The 21,020-nt window shown below is 46.8% G+C and overlaps 1 protein-coding gene and 1 pseudogene across 1 annotated transcript in view; both read right to left on the bottom strand.

The window, feature by feature from the left end:
- Positions 1-10,929: 10,929 nt before the first annotated feature.
- On the bottom strand, positions 10,930-11,623 carry LOC146611537 (oxygen-dependent coproporphyrinogen-III oxidase, mitochondrial pseudogene; annotated as a pseudogene).
- A 958-nt stretch (positions 11,624-12,581) lies between these two features.
- Positions 12,582-21,020, bottom strand: part of enpep (glutamyl aminopeptidase) — a 33,337-nt gene continuing 24,898 nt past the window's right edge. The window contains exons 16-20 of the mRNA XM_085342835.1: positions 14,995-15,099; positions 14,242-14,415; positions 13,815-13,955; positions 13,158-13,239; positions 12,582-12,999 (exon numbers count right to left, since the gene is read on the bottom strand). Coding sequence (XP_085198961.1) covers positions 12,853-12,999; positions 13,158-13,239; positions 13,815-13,955; positions 14,242-14,415; positions 14,995-15,099 — 649 coding nt within the window. The 3' untranslated portion in view covers positions 12,582-12,852. The remainder of the gene's footprint in view (positions 13,000-13,157; positions 13,240-13,814; positions 13,956-14,241; positions 14,416-14,994; positions 15,100-21,020) is intronic.

Here is a 21,020-nt window from a genome sequence, read left to right as displayed (position 1 = left end):
ATTAAAACGGAGGAAGTAAAAGCTCTTCAGAACTACAGTTTGTTCCTCAGGGGATGCTGTAATGCAATGGAGGAGGTGCAGCATCTGAGTGATTTGGACATGCCTTCTAATATGGTGAACATTATTTAAAAATTGCCGTATAAATTTAGGGACAAATGGAGAAGCCATGTTTGTGACCTGCAAGAAAGGCATAAAAGAAGAGCCAAATTTATGGATATTGCAGACTTTTTGGAGAAGCAAATAAGAATATTAACTGATCCTGTATTCGGTAATATTCAAGATTCTCCGCTTTCTTTACCAACAAAAGGAATGAGTAAAGCCAAGTATCAAGCCAGACCTGGAAATAAAGGAACAAGCTTTGCCACCACTATGCAAGTTGTGGAGAGTACACCTAAGCCTGCGGAAATGAAAAATAATCAGGTTGGAAGGAACGTCTGTATTTGTTGTGGAGGAAGACACATGTTGGACGTCTGTGCACAGTTGGGAAAAATGGCTCATGAGAAGAAGATAACCTTCTTAAAGGAAAATGGCATCTGTTTTGGCTGCTTGTGTATAGGACACATCAGTAAAGACTGCCGTAAGAGGATTTCCTGTTCAAAATGCAGCCGGAAACATCCCACCATCCTGCACAAAGAAAGTTCACCTTCTGAAAAGACCGACAGGAACATGCAGCCGCATGTGAGCACACTGGTGTCGAGTGGTCTTACAGGGGCTGGAGACCAGGACTGTAAACTGCCCATTGTGCCTGTCCAAGTAAAGTCAAAGAAAGGAAGCAACATTATTACAACATATGCTTTTTTGGACCAAGGGAGCACAGCAGTTTTCTGCACTGAGAGTCTGATGCGCAGACTTCACCTTGAGGGAAGGAAAGGAAACATCCTCCTCAGAACCATGGGCCAGGAAAGAGTTGTGAGCAGCAACACTTTATCTGGACTGGAGGTTGCCGCTCTTTGTGGTGACGAATTTCTGGAACTGCCAAAAGTGTACACACAGGAGTCCATGCCTGTACATAAAGGAAATATTACAACACCAGGAGATATTGAAGGATGGGCACATTTAAAACACATAACCCTGCCTCAAATCAATGCAGGAATCGAACTTCTGATTGGAACAAACATTCCCAAAGCCTTGGAACCTCTGGAAGTGGTGTGTAGTGTTGATAGAGGACCGTATGCCATAAGGACAAGGCTTGGCTGGACCATCAATGGACCACTTTCAGGAAACTGTGAAGCTACAAGTGATCAGAAGCATCCACAAGTTACAGTCAACAGAATTTCTGTTGTCACGCTGGAGGAGCTTTGGCAGCAACAGTTCAAGAATGACTTTCCTGAGAGCAAAGTTGATGAGCAGGTTGGATTGTCAAGAGAGGATCAGAGATTTCTGGAAATAGTGACTAACTCTGCCAAATATGTGGGTGGTCATATCCAGATAGCATTACCTTTTCGGAATGCCAGTATCAGTATGCCAAACAATAAGAAAGTTGTTCAACAACGTCTGCGCTTTCTACAAAAGAGATTTGAGAGAGACACAGTGTTTCATACTGAGTACAAAGTCTTCATGAATGAGCTTCTAGCTAAAGGTTATGCTGAAAAGGTCCCGGAAGAGGAGATCAATCGCAATGATGGCAAGCTGTGGTATATACCACACCATGGTGTTTACCATCCGACCAAGAAGAAACTCAGAGTTGTGTTTGACTGTGGAGTGAGTTATCATGGAACATCTTTAAACTCCCAACTCTTACAAGGACCTGATCTTACAAGCTCTTTAATAGGAGTGATCACAAGATTCAGGAAGGAGCCAGTTGTAATTATGGGAGATATTGAATCCATGTTCCATCAAGTCATGGTTCCAGCTGAAGATAAAGATCTATTGAGATTTCTCTGGTGGCCTAAAGGTGATCTGGAACAACCAACATCTGAATACAGGATGAATGTACATCTCTTCGGGGCAACTTCGTCACCAAGTTGTGCCAACTTTGCACTCAGAAAGTGTGCGGATGACTTTGGACATCTCTACAGTGAGGAAGCTGTGAAGAAGTTGTTGCACTGTTTTTATGTGGACGATTGTCTTGTGTCCGTTGAAACTGATGAGGAAGCAGTGTTAATGTACCACGAGTTGGTTTCTTTGTGTGCCAAAGGAGGATTTCTGCTCAAAAAGTGGATCACCAACAAGCCTGGAGTGCTGGAATCAATTCCTGAAAGTCACAGAGCCACAGGAATGAAAGAGTTGAACATGGAATTGGATTCCTCAATGATCAAGCGAGTTTTGGGCGTGGAGTGGTGCATAAAATCAGACTCTTTTAAGTTCAAGATTGTGCTCAAGGACAGACCGCTCACCAGAAGAGGAATCCTTTCAATTGTCAGTTCTATCTATGATCCTCTTGGAATGCTAAGTCCTGTGGTCTTAACTGCTAAGAAAATCCTAAGAGATCTATGCCAGGAAGGAATCGGCTGGGACGATAACGTACCAGAGCTGTTTTCCAAAAGATGGTTAACATGGCTCCAGCAGCTCCAGCTATTGAGCAAGTTTGAAGTGAGTCGTTGTCTGAAACCTGATGGATTTGGAGAAATCACGAGTGCTCAGTTGCACCATTTCTGTGATGCCAGTGAGGATGGGTATGGAACAGTGACCTACCTGCTGATTGAAAACATCTGTTCAGAACGACACTGTGCGTTTGTTATGGGAAAGGCTCGTGTTGCTCCTCTTAAATCCTTTACCATCCCGAGGATGGAGCTCATTGCAGCAACCATGGCCAGTCGATTGGATGTACTCTGGAGGAAAGAGCTGCAGATGGAACTTCTGGATTCTGTGTTTTGGACAGATAGTGCTTCTGTTCTTAAATACATCAGGAGTGAAACTTCAAGATTCAAGGTTTTTGTGGCCAACCGAGTTTCACAAATCTTAAGAGTTTCATCTTCCTCGCAATGGAGATATGTGGACACTGCCAGTAATCCAGCAGATATGGCCTCAAGAGGAGTGAAAGTCGATGTTTTTATGAAGAATACAAAATGGTTGTCTGGGCCTCAGTATCTTCTACAATCTAGGAGTGAATGGCCTGTCTACCCAGATGACATCAGTCTGCTTGCATCTGATGATCCTGAGGTAAAAACAGTTGCCATAGTGAGTGTTGAGCAAGCTGGAGAAAATTCTGTTACTCGCTTGTTTAAACATTTATCCACCTGGAGGTTCACATCACGGAGGAACCTGGGAGCGACTGATAAGACTGGTTCGCAAAGTACTTAATTCCATAATGAAAGTACAAAACCTGGATGAAGAAGGTCTTCATACTGTACTTTGTGAGGTTGAAGCCATCATTAACAGCCGCCCAATTACCAAAGCCTCAATGGATCCTAACGACCTGGAAGCTTTGACCCCTAATCATCTTCTTCTGTTAAAGACCTCACCGATATTACCACCAGGAGTATTCCATTCCACTGATATGTACACACACAGAAGATGGAAACAAGTCCAATACATGTCTGACTTGTTTTGGAAAAGATGGGTGAAGGAATACCTACTACAGCAACAGGAACGTCAGCGATGGATTGGAGTAAAAAGGAACCTCATCGTGGGAGATCTGGTTCTTATCATGGACAGTTCGGCACCTCGAAACTCTTGGCCAATGGGACGTGTGATAAAGACTTTTCCTGACCGAAGAGGATTCGTTCGTCAAGTTCGGATTAAAACTCAGACTAGTTGCCTGGATCGACCTATTACCAAACTGTGTCTACTGCTGGAGGCAGATCACAGTTAAAGACTTCTGGGTCCAATTATCAGACTTTGATTGTATTTGGACATAAAATGTCTCTCATTCTCTCATCAAGATAGACTTTAAGATTACCTATATGATTCCTGCGGGTAATATTGAAATACAGTAAATGCTTGACTTTTCTCTGCATGTTTTATGTCTCCTACTTGGTTAATTATGGGTAATTATTAGAAGGGATCCTAATAATTAGGGGCTGGTGTGTAGGAGCCATAATTGAATGTATTGAATTCTGATGATCACTGGGTTTTTATTTGTTTGGTTGTTATGGGAGTCACGTGGGTGCTAGCGGTGACATAAATGGGCGTTGTCAGTCTGTCATTTACTGGTTTTGATTTTGACAGAGAGGAGGGCTGGGTAGCCGTAGTTTTTGTTGACCGCTGCACTACATGTTTGCTTCGTTATATTAGAGCCTGTGATGTTGTAAGAGTTTGAATCAGGAGCCGATGATACTACTCTGTAAAAATCGCAAAGCACTTTAATAAACAAGCAAACAATTCCACCTCTCGCATTATTGCGTAAAGTTGACAGGCAAATAGGCAGGCTTCATCAGGCTTCATCCCCGGCCTCTAGCGACTGTGGAAGTCGCTACAACATAGGTTCCATAGGTGTGAGGAGAGAAGTTGTGTGTAAACATCATTTTCCAAAAAGAAAGTATCTGTTTGTGAAAACTAGATATTTTACTAATCTAAAAGTTACATCTTAATAAAAAAATAAATTCCTTCTAATTCCTTAAATAAGGATCTGGGTATATGAAACCACATGGAATCAGACTGAGATAGACAAGCTCTGAGCCAGTTAATCTTAAAAGTTCCCACCATTGACTCGAAGTCTAAGGCTCTAACACCACCCTTCTCATAATCTTTAACCAGAAATATGACAGAGAATGACATGGGTAAATTAATTTAGAAAGACCTTCAGCCAAATATAGTGATATCCCTGGTCAACCAACGACTAACGGATTTCTTCATGTCGACGATACGACTGCAGATGTTGGTGTCTTCTCTTCTGGTCATATTTTTAAAAATCACTATACCTAAATATTTAATTTCTGATTCTGCCCTTATAGAAGCTATATTAGAATCAGAACACGTGTGACTAGGTAATAATTCAAATTTGTTAATATTCAGACAGTCCTGAAGCCTGAGAGAGTAATGAGATAGTGTTGTGAGCTTTAGCTATCATGGACTTATCTCTTAAAAACATCTGCAAACTGGCTTATTTTGAATCCTTTGTCAAAAATGTTTACACCATGTAAATCGGGGTTCTTTTGGATGATGAATGCCAGCAACTGAGTGGTTAGTATGAACAATTTGGGGGAAATAGAGGATCCCTGATGGATACCTCGTTGCATTTCAAACCTAGGCGTCATTCCAGGGTTTAGTGAAACAGAGCTACAGATGTTACTGTAAAACATTTTGATTACTGTTATAGCAGACGCCCTGGACCACTATCTCTGAAACGTGATTTGGTACTGTTCCCTGGTAATAACGTCCGGTCAGAGACGGGGAATGATGTCAGAGTGGAAGAACTTTATTTACCACGAGCCCACATCTAACACACGCTCTCGTAAGGATGTGGTTCTGTAATTAATACAAATAAGAAATAACATAATACTTCATTATTACAGAGAACACCATACCAGATTATAAATGGACAGATCCAGATACCAGAAAAAGAGCTTAGAGTAATAACAAACACAGAATCATAATGAATTTAGGCCAATTCCCTCATTTGTGAGTCAACACCACCCTCTAGTGGACACAATTGCTCACTCAAAAGCCGCAATGCAGGCTTTATAGACAAGAACAGATTTGTATGCTAGCTTAGTAACTCCATCAGGTAAAATCTTTGTGAACATTAACTCTCCACAATAACTGAAACAACTTAGAAATGAGGAATATCCTGTGGAGCCAGGCTACTACTTACTTTATTCCTACAGCATAGCTGCTAACACACAAGGCAATAGCAACAGATGTCTACATTGGTACATTAACAGCAACAGAAATAAAATACGTTCCCAATGTGACTTACTGGGTCTACGAACGCACACTTGCCCGCCTTAGTCCGATTCAATCCAAGTCTATAACTTGCCTGCAGCAGCGTTACTCTCCACCTTCACTGTTAATTGCCACAGCAATGAGAGGACGGCACTCTGAGTGGCTATTGGCCCCTGGGGGAATCATGCTCTGCCCTGGCAGGAGGACTTTTTAACAGCTGCCCCCAGATTTCCTGTGGAAATCTGTTGAGCTCCGGTGGCCATCAGGCAGTAATCATCCATTAGTCTGGTAACGCTCTCGAATTGCCACTTCTGTCTGGTCTGCAGGCTTGGAAGATAATATTTAATGAAATGCTTCCAGAAGTGATCGGCTAAGACCTGGCTGTGGCACCATCTCCATTTATTCAATATCTACGATTCAGGGTAGACAACCTGGTGGAGAGATGCAACTGGCCGCCCCATCAACAGGGTATTTGGAGTAACAGGATCTACATCAGCCACATCTGAGGAAACATAGCCCAGGGGCTTTGAATTCAGAATACCCTCAACTTCTGCAGGGAGGGTCTGCAGAACCTCCTCAGTTACAGTCTGTGCCCCTGAAGTTGTCTGTAGAGCCTGCTTCAAGGAGCGAATCTCTCTCTCCCAGCAACCACCAAAGTGGGGGGAATTTGGTGGGTTGAAGTAGAATCTCACCTGCTGAGCAGCTAGGTTTGTCTGCAGTTCAGGCTGTAGAGCATCAAAACCCTGCTTCAGCTCTCTCTCCCCACCTCTAAAGTTCGTTCCTTGGTCAGAAAGCAGTTCAAACGGCTTCCCCTTGCGTGCTACGAATCGCCGGAATGCCATTAGGAATGAATCTGTGCCAGTGGTGGGCAGGAGGTCAAGGTGGACAGCTCTAGTGGTGAAGCATTTAAAGGTGGTGCCCCATTGTTTCTCATGTCTTCAGCCCACTTGAATAGAATATGGGCCAAAACAGTCCACACCTGTTGAATAGAAGGGGGGCTGATGAAGCTAAAGCCTTGAAGGGGGCAAGTCCGCCATCTTAGTTGCTTCTGGCTTGCCTCTCCATTTCCTGCAATCAAGACAGCCTTGCTGGTGCCGCTTTACTGCTTCTGTCCCTCGTAGTGTCCAGTAGCGCCTCCTAGTTTCCGCAAAAACTCTCTCTGCTCCAGGATGGCATAAGGCTTCATCCGTATCTTCGATAATTAACTGGGTGATCCTATGTTTAGGATCAAGCACGATAGGGTGGGTGATGAATTGGTCCTGGTAGGGACTGTGGCGAAGACGTCCCCCTATGCAAATGAGTCCTTTATTTGTATCCAACTCGGGAGCCAGAGCGACGGCTGGATCTTGGGAGTTGCTTGCCCTCTTGTAAGTGGACCGACTCAGAGAGGAAACACTCTTGCTGCACTTGTTGCAGCAGCTTGGTTTCTGCTCTTTGGTAGTCCTACGCTGTCAGAGGGGCATCTGCTGGCTCACGCAAAACTTGTGCTGTAGCCTTAAGGAGGTCCTTGAATGTCTGAAATTGATCGGCTTCGGGTAAAGGTGGGCTGCATGGCGTGATGACGTGTAGACAGGTGAATGGCTTCCGTAGTTCCTCATCATTCAGGGGTAGGAGGTGTGGTGTCTCGGTCCACTGATCTGGAGGCTCATGGGGGAATGGAGGACCTCGGCACCAGTGGCTCCACTCGCCTAAGTGAGAAAGATGCCTTCCCCGTGTAATGTCATCTGCCAGGTTGTTGGCTGAGTCAACATATCTCCAGGCTGCCCAGTCTGTCAGCTCCTGTATCTCCGCCACCCGAGTCCCGACGAAGACTTTAAATCGACGGGTGTCTGACTGTAGCCAGGTTAGTACCGTGGTAGAGTCGGTCCATAAAGCGACATAGCGAAGCGAGGCTGTTAGTTCAGTAGTAAGCACTTGTGCCATCTGTTAATGCTGCACTTAATTCCAAGCGGGGTATGGTCTGTTGCTTCCGGGGTGCTACTCTGGAACGTGCTGTCCGGAAGGCAACTTCCACGGTGCCACTTGCATCCTCACTCCTCAGGTAAGCCACTGATCCATAGGCCCGTTCAGAGGCATCGCAGAATATGTGGATGTCACATTGGCAGGTGCTTGAATCAATGCTGGAGCTGGTGTAGCAATGAGCTAATGAAATGGTTTGCAGCTGGGACAGTTCCTGCTCCCATTCATTCCAGGCCTGGAGAAGGTCATGAGGAAGGTTGGTATCATCTCAGTCAGTCCGTGAAGCCCACATCTGCTGAACAATGATCTTAGCTCTTGTGGTGTATGGCACAATGTAGCCAAGTGGGTCGTACTGACTCGCTAAAACCTTGTAGACTGTGCGCAGGGTCACTTGAGTATGATCAACAGGGCGGAGCTAGTAGTACAGCCTGTCTAAAGAGCAGTGCCAATGGAGTCCCAGTACAGCTTCTTTCTGATCAGGTTTGCCATGTGTGATCCAGAGCTCAGCGCTGTCTGATTGAAGCTCTGGGGGGAGCTGGCTGATGATTGAGGGCTGGTTACTGGCCCATTGTCTTAACTCAAAACCTCCCTCATCCAGAAGCTTCTGCAGTTTGTCCACAAGTACTTTAGCTTCGACCACTGTCCGGAGGCAGTTGTCGACATAGAATGACTGCATCACAGTCTCACAGACGTCCTCCCCTGGGTTGCTGTGATCTAGCACATGTTTTTGTAGGGCAAAGATAGCACAGCATGGGCTACATGTGGTGCCGAAAGGGAGTACTCTCCACTCGTAGACAGAAGGGGGGTTGTCATGTTTACAGTCTCGCCAGAGGAATCGGAGGAGTGGCTGGTCTTCTTTTAGTAGTCTGACCTGATGGAACATGGAACTGGAATGAGCAATTGAACACAACTCGATTCTTGCCGTTATGCTGCACCATGTGGTGTGGGATATACAAGCTAGCAGGAGTGTTGTCAGCTCCAGGCTCAAGCTTGACAACAAAACCTTCCTGTTGTAGTCTCTGAATCTCAGTTGTGTAGGAAAGGACCTTCTCTGGTGACTTCAACAACCTCCGCTCTGTACTGTAGAGCAGAGGGAGCACCTCCTCCTTAGGCGCAGACAGGGTAGGCATGTTAGGAACTCATAGGAGTGGTGTTGCATGCCGTTGAACTCCCCTGATCTCTACTCTCTCCGTTTTAGTCTCAAGAAGCTTAATAGCTTCTTGGTCTTTTCGTGACCTGGTGCCGACTTTGGTACTGCGCCAGGGTAGCACATCCATTTGCCAAAGTCTTACAACATCTCGCAGCAGGTCTACACCTGGGGACTGACAGGTGGTGAAGTAGCACTGTTGCTCTCTCAACTGCTGCATTACATCTTGAGTCGGCCCTTGTAGGGTCCAGCCAAGGCGTGTCTTGACAGCTGCAGTCCCACCTGGGTGGGAGGCCGAGTCGGATTGGCTCCACTGGGGTGACCAAATGCGGGTGGTCTGATCCTATTAGCAACACTGGTTTAGCGTTGTCAATTTCTTGAAGCACCAGACCCCTGAGATGATGATATTTCTACTTACGGCATTCACTGGGTGAGTGTGCTCTGCTAGCCCAAGCGTCTCGGCTGTGAAAACTTGGTTGATTTTGAAAATCTGTCTCGGCTGGGAAGTAGGAGAAATGCTGAAGGAGTCAGCCTCCCCTTGGAGAACATGGAGGTCTTGTCTCACGGTTCTCAGTGGTAATTCTTTGGGTTGCCCCTTTAACCCTAACTGCTGCGCAGCGGTGCTAAGAAGGATGGTCTGCTCAGACCCATCATCCAAGACAGCGTAAGACTCTAGGACTAGATCGCCATTCCTCAGTAAAACTTTGCTGATTTTCAATAGGACTTTACATCCTCCTAGTGGTGTGTCAATGTACAACACTTTCTCACCCACTCGCGCAGTACCTGAGTCTGTTGTTGCAGAAGAGGCCTCGGAGGCTTGCACATTTTTAGCGGACCTGTCAGTGAGTTTGTGGAGGACAAGGAGATGTCGTTGGTTGCATGTCTTACAGCGCATCTTTAGACCGCATTCTGCAGCCTGGTGGGGCCTCCCACAGCACCAGCACCGGTTGTTACTCTTGATCCAGTGCTGTCTTTGTGCTTTGTGTAGCTGTCTGAAATTTGAGCAGCTGTTTAAAGAGTGGTCAACGCTGTTGCAATTAGGACAATACTTCTTCCCATTGTGTTTGGCTGCTGCCACTGTTGGAGGGGCACCAGATTCTTGGGACTCAGTGTTCAACAGTATTGTGGTTGTCTTACCAGTGAACTTCCTCTTCTCCTCTCAGAAATACTGCTTTCTTTGAGCTGGACCGTGCCGTGTCGACTTGCACCTGCAGCTTATTATATATAAGCCGGTGTGAGAAGTCAGTCAGTGTAGGAATGGGAATGGTTTGAGGATGAATATATCGACGGAAGCTGGACCTCAAATCATCATCATAGCGCAAACATTCTGAAGGTCTTGGTATCTCCTGACATAACAGGTAGCGCTTGAGTGCCAGTTGATGCGGCTGTCCATACTGGTGGTTGAGGGCATGCCAGCGTGTTGCTGTATGTTCTAAAGGGTGCACCTTAGTCCGATTCAATCCAAGTCCATAACTTGCCTGCAGCAGCGTTACTCTCCGACTACACTGTTAATTGCCACAGCAATGAGAGGACGGGTGCGCACTCTGAGTGGCTATTGATTCCCCCAGGGAACCTGCATCGCCCCGTGCGCAGGGAACCTGCATCCTCCCATGCAGGTAGCGCATGGGAGGACTTTTTAACAATCACATTAAATGGCAATGGATTGGTTCTTATATAGCGCTTTTCTACTCTTCTGAGCGCTCAAAGCGCTTTACACAACTTGTGCATTCACCCATTCAGACCAACATTTTCTTAGTACACACACATTCATACTCCGATGGATGCATCGGAGAGCAATTTGGGGTTAGTATCTTGCCCAAGGATGTATGCAGACTAGGGGAAGCCAGGAATCGAACCACCAATGTTCCGATCATTAGATGACCTGCTCTACTGCCTGAGCTACAGCCTGCCCTAAAATAGAAAAAGGTCTTCAGACACTACAGTGCAGCTCCATGTTATAAAAGCAGTATTAAATGTTACCGAGCTGGTCGATCAGGCCAGCTTTATAAAATAGACGTTTTTGCCCATACTGACGTCCAAACCTGGGGGTGCTCTGGTCACACCCAGTCTTTGGGGTTTCATAATGCGTCCAGCATCTCAACCTTCCGGGTGCCTTTGGCAGGCTCGTGCATGTACTCCCACTTTGCAGGGAGTGGGAGGTACATGAGGATGCTCTCAATTCTTGAGCCGGACGTGGCCAGGCCAAACTTCACTCCCCTGTCGTACACCAGGTTAAACTCCACATACCGGCCTTGTCGAACCTGCTGCCAGTCCCTCTCCTCATCAGTAAAAGAGTCATTGAGATGTTTGTACACAAAGGGCAGATAGCAGGGCACCACAGTGAGGGTGCAGCGCTTGACGAAGCTGAACACCTCCTCCTGATTTGGGGAGTCCAGGTCGTCAGAGAAGATTCCTCCTATACCACGGCTCTCTCCTCTGTGGCGGATGTAGAAGTACCTATCAAACCATTTATTAAAGTCGGGCTAGTACTGTGGGTGGTGCTTGTCACAGGCCTTCAGGGTTTTGTGGAATTGAAAGACATTACAAAAGTTTACCCCCAAACCCAGGTGACATAAGGCTTTAAGCAAAAAAAGGATGTTTAACCATGTCAGACGCCTTTAAAAAGTCCAAAAACAACACTAAGCTTTCTGTCTTTATTAGTTGATGATAATCAAGCATATCAAGGTTGTGTACATTTCTTCCTTTTATAAAAGCCGACTGACAATCGTCCACTAAAAAGCATTTATTCATCTCAATCAATGTGACAGTTTACACAGTTTTGCTTCCTCTATGATGCTAACTTGTTTACTCTTTCATAAAGAGTCAAAAGGGGAATGTCTTCAATTTAGACTTTTGAATGCAGGGCTTTTTTTTTTTTAGCAATTTTGCAAGGGTAAGGCAACGCTTTATCAAATGGTAATAATCAGTTATGAATTTCATCCTAATCTAACTAACCTATTCTAAACTAGAGCTGATTTCTGATACCAATCTTGAGCTGAATGAGAGAAAAGAGAACAGATACACCCAGGACACAGATGCACTGATTTCCATCCCATGCCTGATAAAGTCCAAAAGGGGAAGCACTGTCTCGGTACAAAGTCCTCCAACTTCTTTGATCCTATAATCTAACACAGCAAAAATGAGCAAAAAAATAGCCAAAAATTATCATTCCAATTTGTACGTCCACAAAAATTGGGCAGTGGTTAATCCTCTGGTGCTTTTCACTGAAATTTCTACCTGTGAACTCCAAAGTGATGATGCTGCTCTTTAGTCATTTGTGTGAAACTAGAGAAAGAACCCCAAATCTTCTTAACAGCTGCTGTTATACTCATTTATGTTCGATGAGAATTATACACGATTAACTATTTACAGATATACACATAAAGAAATACTCTGATATAGCACTCTGTATTACTTTCACCATATAAACTCTTTATGTTAAGTCCTTTATTCTCCTCTTGGATGGAGATAAGCCAGTGGATTTTAATCTTCTTGGCAATGGTAATACATGTGTGTGAAACATTGCATATGTTTATTAAAAGGCCACCATCAAAGTTAAAGGTGGTTCAACGAAATTTTAGAATGTGTGTGGGTTTATTAGGAAAGAATAATGCATATTCACAGTGATAGAAGCCAGTTTCATATGGGAGCATGTTCATTTACATATTGAAATATCATATTTGTCAATTGCTGAAAGCAAATTGATCCCAATTTCTTTTCCAAGTTAATTTAGTGTGTATACAATACGCTGGTATATCCTGGTAGCAAGTGCCAGAACCTCAGAATTTGGGTGTTTTTTTAGACCGTCATGTTGTTTTTACTGATGAAAATCAGAAGAACCCTCGGATTAGTAGGTCCCTGCTAAAAACAAAGACAAATCACCGAATTGTGTCATTACAAAGTGCCAGTTTCAACAAAGTGTTGTGGGTGCTCTAGTTCTTTACAGCAACAGTATGAATGTACGCCTGTGATGTTTTCCATCAGGCAATGTTACTGTCCAGCCACTCCTTGATCTCATTTTCATTCCTCCTAATCCATTCGATATTGTTCCTCACTGTCTCAAGTGCCTGCTTCCTGGGCATCTCACCAGCACCAGCATTTGGAGTTAGGTTGAAGAAATGCTCCATCTAAAAAACCATAAAAAGGCATAAAAATGTACAATAACTCTAAACACAAGGTGTCAACCTGAAATTGTCAGTAAATAAAATCTATTAGCTACAATTAAAAAATCACAGCCTTGTTTGTATAAGGGCAAAGAGAAAGTTACATAAAAGCTCAGGCTAACCTTCCATAACTGGAGCTCTGTGTTGAATCTGGTGGTAATTCTATTGAGTAGGCGACCAAGGTTCCTGTCATCGATGGTGTACCTGGTAAAACAGTGTAATATATAATTTCCAGGAGTGAGTTTAAAGAAATTCTCTTGTCTTTCCAGTTGTGCCTGTGTGACTGGTGCTTTCATTTTTGGAAGTGGACAAGTCCTGATAAAATGAATTAAGTCTGCATTAGATGACCTGCTAGAACACAACAAAATTCAGATTATTTCTACCAAGCATTCTCCCTCAGATACCTTAGGACTTTACAGAGGAACTCTGCACTGACAGTTTAAACCTTTGGGATGAATCCCTGTGATTAAAAAGAAAGACATGCAGTTTCCCTCATCTGGTGGAACATATACTCAAAGTGGTGACATGGTGGTGTAGTGATTAACACTGTTGCTTCACAGCAAGAAGGTTCCTGTTTTAACCCCTACTAATTAGTATTTAATTCAAAACACACTTAACTCTCTTAATGTTATAACAGAACAATAGAACTAGACCAGTCTGACCATTTACCAGCCCTACTGTTTCAACGTGGTCAAACATAAATAAACAAATGAATCTACCATCCAAAGTTATGATCATGGTATGCGTGCCTACTTTGTGTGCTGGCTTATTGTACTGACCTGTTTACCAGATAGTCCCAGTTGAGTGTACTCCACTCCCAGGCCATGCTTTGGCCAAGTGGGTTATAGGATACGTATTGGACCAAAGTAAACAAATCCTGACTCCTCACTACGCTCTCATCTTTTGTAGCCTCCAGGAGCCTGTTAGACAAGAAAATGTATTCTTCCTCAAAAAGGGGAACGTTTATCTTAGTTGCTTAAGCCTAAGTTTAAAGGCAAAAAAGCCTGTGCCAAAACCAGAAAATTACTTGCACTGTTATTAATTCTTATAGTTCACTTAGGACAGCAGTCTACAGAAACATATTTTCAGTGAGTCTGAATTACAGGCACAGACCTAATGAAATATGGGTTAGCTAAATATCACGTAATGAAACTGTAGAAGACATGATAAGTGAACCGGTCAAAATAAATTAGACAGTGTTATTACCTATAAAGAAGCTCCACATTTTCCACAGATGCCAGTCCATACAACAGCTTGTCCTTCTCTTGGGCCAAAGACGTCTCTTTATACCTCTGGAACATTATGTTCCACTTTTCTTCACTGCCTGAATTCTTCATACCGTATTGATATACCAGCAATCTCAGGTTGACTGCTACGCTGCTGTAGATCAAAAGATAATTACATGGTGCAGTGAAATAAGTTAAATTATTGTTGTTTGGGTTTCTTTTTCAATTTAACCTTTATTTATACAAGTAGTCGCATTGAGAGCCAAGAGAGACCTGTTCCAGACAAACATATTAAAATTACAACAATAAAAAAAAAAAAAAAAGCTACAGTTGTCTTATGTACACAGTCATATTAAAAACAAGAACAAGTTCCCAGAGATGATTTCACAAAAACATTTGTACGTCTTTTGAGGTCTGCAAGTGAAATCAAGTGAGAAAGCTTCAAATTTTTCTGCAATGTATTGCATGAAGACGGGGCAGAAAAGCAGAGTGCCTTCTTCCCACGCTCTCTACAAACTGATGGAACGGTGAATGTCCTGAGACTGCAGTCTGTAACTAAACTGTTTGCATAAACAGTAAACCAGAAATAGAATTGAAGTTAAATTGACACCAACCATCCTGTTCATTGGTGTCAACCAATAATTGCTGTGTTAAAATAATAATGAGAATAGAAAATATATAACTTTTGAATAATATATTTTCTGTCTGTTAGTTAGAACACTGGAGAACTTGCCTAAGACTTCCACTGATCCACTGGTCAAAAATCCGAGAAGCTTCGTTCAGAGCATCCTGATCTCCCATCTGACAAGCGATGCCAAGCACTGTCTCCCTTAGTAACCTGCAAAATATAACATCATTGAATAGCCTCAGAACCCTGACCCTGTTCCAACATGAGATAAGACTCATCTGTGCCTGAACACTTCTGTAAATGTCTGAACACAACTCGCCAAGGACTTAGTTACTTATTTGCACTGTCAATTTTCAAAACCAATACAGCACCACTTGTGCAATACCTCACTTTTCATTACTTTTATGGACAGCATTATGCATATGTTATTAGCATAGGTGGGAAGTAACAAAGTAACAATACTTTGTTACTGTACTTAAGTAGAATTTTCAGATATCTGTACTTGAGTATTTCTTTTTCTGACACATTTTTACTTTTTACTCCTAATATTTTCAAAACAGACTCTTTAGGGTCAACCGTATCGTTTATAGGGTTTATACTCAAGGCTTAAAGAGGGCGTGTCCGTAAGTTGTGTTCGCAGTACTTCAGAATCTATCTACCACTACAGAAGAGGAGTGAGCATGAAGGGAGTTATGTTTTTTAAGTGGCAGGTAATTTCAATATCGATGTCTTTTTGACTGTCAGAGAAGTGTTTATGTTGAGGTTTTTAAAGCAGTTATGACGCTAAACACTGGAGCTGATGAAGTCACATTAGAGATTTTTAATTTTCCACAAAATACATGTTCTAGGTCCAGCCAAGGCCCCTCTAATAAGCTTGGTTTAATTCATTCTGAAACATATAGCAACCTATTGGAGAAGAAGCAGTGATAGAAACCTGGCAGTTCTTAGACCACCATTGTGTTTTGATTTTTACAATGTCATGGTCCTGGGCCGGGTTGGCCCAGTATTCTTAGTTCTCTTGTGTTTTTGTATTCAGTTCCCTGTTTAGGTTCTGTTTCCGGAGTTTCCCTGTTATGTTGTTCCCTGTGTGCTTTCCCTTTGTGACTCTCACCCCCTGTGTGCCCCTCTATATATTCATGAGCCCTTGTCCCCTTTCGTGTTTTATTCCATGTTTTCCCCAGCCTGTTATGTCTGTGTTCTCCCCGTGCTCTCTCCTCCTGTCTGAACCTCTGTGTACTTCCTGTTTGACTCTGCCCGTCTCCCGTCAGTGTTATGTTCACCCCGCCCTGTCTCGTTATGGTTATCTGTGTCAGCTGTGTTCCCCGTGTGTTCCCACTTTCCTCGTTAACCCTCTGTGTATTTCTGTCTGCGTCTCCCTCTGTTCGGCGTCGCGTTCTCCCTCATGTTGTGTGTTATTCTCCCCGTGGTTCCTGGTACATCTCATGTTTAGTTTTTCCAGTTTAGTTCAGTACTGTTTTGTGTTTCACCTTTAAGCCAGCATGAAAACTGTGATCTTTAAGTTTATCCCCGTGTCTGTGAGTCTGCATCTTGGGTCCTTCTCCTGCCTGCCACACAACGAATCATGACAGAAGAACGCGACCCCGAACTGGACCCAGCAGCTCACAACCCCTCCGCGGACCTCCAGGAAGACTTGGTCTACACGGTGGAATACCACTGTGAGGAATGGGCGACGCTGCCTAGAGGCGAATACCGGGAGACCGTAGCCGTCCGTCTTCAGCGGATGGTGTCCGGGCTCCCGTGGCTATTCGGCGCGCTGCGCCCCCACATCCGGGCCTTTCTTGTGTCCGCCGGGGGCATCCGCCCGGGGCAGCTGTCCCAGAAAGAACCGGAAACGGTCAGGATCGGGACCATGGGGCTCACCACCGTTACGCTGCCTGTTCGCTTCTCTTCGGCTTCTACATCTTCGCCACCGCCTGTCTACACTACGTGGCGCACGGAGATGCCAGAGGCCAGCGACTTCGGTGAAGAGGAGCGGCAGCAGGTGTTACGGGCATATCGGGAGGACGAGCTCCGTTGGAAGCCCTGGCTTATCACCGAGGAGGAGCTCTCGTCAGCTGTCCCACCACAGATCGACCACCCACCCTCGCCGCCGCGATCGGGCTACTCGTCTCCTGCTTCCTGCCTGGCACGGATGTGGTCTGAGGGCGAGGAGCTGGTCGCCACGGAAGGCCGGGCTGAGCCCACGGCCGCCCCTAAGAGGAAACGGCGTTCCCGCCGCTGTCGCGCACCGCCACGGCCCGTTCTGCCCTCCACTGAACAACACGAGGTGGCTGTGGGGGGCGCGGATTCCGACCTCGAGGAGCGGCAGCGCGCCATATGCGCGCAACTGGAGGAAGAGCTACGAGAGGAGCCATGGCTCGCTCCCCCCTACGATGAGGTTTTCCGCGGGACACGGCTAGCCCTTGGGGGCCCCCGGAGTTGCCTGGGACTCCCGCCTGCCACTCCGCTTACTACCGCCTCCTCAGCCGCTGCGACGCCTCAGGAGCCTCCATCTCCCACGTCTACGGGGCCCACGGCCAAAAGAAAACGGCGTTCGCGTTGCCACCGCATCGCCCGATGCTCGGAGGTGAGTGAAACTGTCCAGTCGCTCCAAGTTACCTCTGAGCGGAAGGCATGTGAGGAGGCTACGGACTTAGCCGGTGAGGTGGCTAGCAATGAGCCATTCACCGAGCCGCAGGCCAGAGACAGTTCCGCTCCCGCTTCACTCAACCCGGCAGGGACCACAGACTCGATTCACAGACTGACAAGGTTTCCCACTGCCTTTGGTTTTAATAGCGGTAGGGAGGTGTTTCCTTTGTTGTCTCTTTCCGTGTCTGCAGTTCCAACTAAACCTGAGTTGCCTGTGGTTTCTCTCTTCCCTCCTGAGCCGGCCCTGCTCCTCCATCAGTCACTGAATGAAGGCAACGAAAGCATAGCTAGTGCTCTGGTGTGCCCAGCTACACTTGCTTTTCACGAACCAGAGACTGTGAACACTGGTCATGAACCCCTAGCATGTTACCAAGATGCACACATAACAGCAGATCATGGTGACCAGGACACTGTAATGTCACAACACGTCTCCTGTCTCCCCATAGGTAATAAACCAGGTGGTTCTGAACTGTTTTGCTCCAGCACCATAACCACCACTCAGGAGATGGAAGCTGGGGTCAGGATTTATGTGACACGATTTTCTCCTGCCTCTATGAACTCGTCACTAGATAGGGTTTTGGCCCCGAACAATGTCGTAACCACCCTCTCTCAGCCTGAAGCGTCACCTGCTTCAGTTAATGGTTCACGTACCGTTTCACCTATATCTGTCTCTCCACTCAATAGGGTTAGCACTCTGAAACCACAGATCACTGCGGGTACGGGTTCCAACAAACACATCCATCCAACACACCACAGTCATGCTACCACGGTGCCATTGGTTAGGTCCATATCTGTGTATTTACTGTTTTTCCAGGAGTCAGCTCCTGATGATCTAAGCTTTGTTTTTGTGGATCGAGTGGCGGTTCTTGTTTTCCGTATGGTCGAACCAGCTCCTCTGAGCTGCACACTACCACCGGTTGAGTCCAACCAGCTTATGTTGACCTCTCCTAGGACTACACAGACTGGGCTAGTAACCTCTGAGCCACTTTGGACTGATGCAGACTTTGGGAACCTAATGATTGCTGGCTCAGAACTGGTGGTCCCTACCACTGTCCACTTCATGGTTTCTTGTGTTAAGATGTTAAGCCCTATAGACTGTTTTTTACCTGCTCTCTCTCTCTCTGGGTTTGTGCCTCAGCAGCCTGTGTTTCCTCAGCTCCTAGTCCAGCCAGGGGCCTTCATAACAGTTTGTCCTGCGTCTGCTGTTGGACTCCCAGGTGTGCCTATCCGGCACCCTGCGGCGACGCCACTGCTTCGCGTCACGTCAGCTGGAGGGCCCGAGGGGCCCGTTCAGCCACCCGTCTCCGCTGGAGGGCCCGAGGGGCCCGTTCAGCCTCCTGTCTCCGCTGGAGGGCCCGAGGGGCCCGTTCAGCCTCCTGTCTCCGCTGGAGGGTCCGAGGGGCCCGTTCAGCCTCCTGTCTCCGCTGGAGGGTCCGAGGGGCCCGTTCAGCCTCCATCAGCCTCTGCAGCTCCGCCTGGTCCAGCCTCAGCCTCAGAGTCTTCGTCCTCGTCTGGCCCAGCCTCAGAGTCTCCCGCCTCGACCGGTCCCGCCTCGACTGGTCCTGTGCCCACCGGGCCTCGGCCAGTACGCCTGACACTGGAGAGCCGCCGCTGCCTTCCGCGCGGCCGGCCTCCTGAACTGCTCCGTCTCCTTCGCCGCCGCCGCTGCCTTCCGTGCGGCCGGCCTCCTGAACTGCTGAGTCGTCTCCTTCGCCGCCGCCGCTGCCTTCCGCGCGGCCGGCCCCCTGAACTGCTCCGTCGTCTCCTTCGTCGCCGCCGTTGCCCTCCGCGCGGCCGGCCTCCGGACCAGTTCTGTCACCTGTGCCACCCGCCCGGTCGGCCCCCCGACCGTGTGACCCTGAACTTTTGTGCCGGTGGGCTCTGGGTCGGCCCCCTGAACTTTATTTGAACTATGGTCTTGTGCTCCTGTGTTTTCTGTTGTTCGTTTTTGTTTTTTGTTCCGAGCCCTCCGTCCTAGGCCCCCGCCACCCGCCCTGGGTCGTTTTCTGTTTGGTTTTTGTTTTCCTGTGTTTGGGCTGTCTGGAGCCAGCCCTTGTGGGGGGGGGGTGATGTCATGGTCCTGGGCCGGGTTGGCCCAGTATTCTTAGTTCTCTTGTGTTTTTGTATTCAGTTCCCTGTTTAGGTTCTGTTTCCGGAGTTTCCCTGTTATGTGGTTCCCTGTGTGCTTTCCCTTTGTGACTCTCACCCCCTGTGTGCCCCTCTATATATTCATGAGCCCTTGTCCCCTTTCGTGTTTTATTCCATGTTTTCCCCAGCCTGTTATGTCTGTGTTCTCCCCGTGCTCTCTCCTCCTGTCTGAACCTCTGTGTACTTCCTGTTTGACTCTGCCCGTCTCCCGTCAGTGTTATGTTCACCCCGCCCTGTCTCGTTATGGTTATCTGTGTCAGCTGTGTTCCCCGTGTGTTCCCACTTTCCTCGTTAACCCTCTGTGTATTTCTGTCTGCGTCTCCCTCTGTTCGGCGTCGCGTTCTCCCTCATGTTGTGTGTTATTCTCCCCGTGGTTCCTGGTACATCTCATGTTTAGTTTTTCCAGTTTAGTTCAGTACTGTTTTGTGTTTCACCTTTAAGCCAGCATTAAAACTGTGATCTTTAAGTTTATCCCCGTGTCTGTGAGTCTGCATCTTGGGTCCTTCTCCTGCCTGCCACACAACGAATCATGACAGAAGAACGCGACCCCGAACTGGACCCAGCAGCTCACAACCCCTCCGTGGACCTCCAGGAAGACTTGGTCTACACGGTGGAATACCACTGTGAGGAATGGGCGACGCTGCCTAGAGACGAATACCGGGAGACCGTAGCCGTCCGTCTTCAGCGGATGGTGTCCGGGCTCCCGTGGCTATTCGGCGCGCTGCGCCCCCACATCCGGGCCTTTCTTGTGTCCGCCGGGGGCATCCGCCCGGGGCAGCTGTCCCAGAAAGAACCGGAAACGGTCAGGATCGGGACCATGGGGCTCACAACCGCAGACCTCGTGTAACCACCCAGCCCAGGACCTCCACATCCAGCAGGTTCACCTCCAAGATCGTCTGAGACCAGCCACCCAGACAGCTGCTGGAACAATTGGTTTGCACAACCAAACAATTTCTGCACAAACTGTCAGAAACCGTCTCAGGGACGCTCAACTGCATGCCCGTCGTCCTCATCGGGGTCTTGACCTGACTCCAGCTCGTCGCCGTAACAGACTTGTGTGGGCAAATGCTCACATTCGATGGCGTCTGGCACGTTGGAGAGGTGTGCGCTTCACGGATGAATCATGGTTCACATTGTTCAGGGCAGATGGCAGCTGAGAATGTCCCAGTTCTTGCATGGCCAGCATACTCACCGGACATGTCACCCATTGAGCATGTTCGGGATGTGCTTGACCGGCGTATACGACAGCGTGTACCAGTTCCCACGAATATCCAACAACCTCGCACAGCCATTGAAGTGGAGTGGACCAACATTCCACAGGCCACAATTGACAA

This window comes from Diplotaxodon limnothrissa, linkage group LG19, assembly GCF_057381915.1.
Source record: "Diplotaxodon limnothrissa isolate DT_005_m linkage group LG19, D_limnothrissa_male_GT1.1, whole genome shotgun sequence".
Taxonomy (NCBI): domain Eukaryota; kingdom Metazoa; phylum Chordata; class Actinopteri; order Cichliformes; family Cichlidae; genus Diplotaxodon; species Diplotaxodon limnothrissa.
This window is presented reverse-complemented; position numbering and strand designations above follow the sequence as displayed.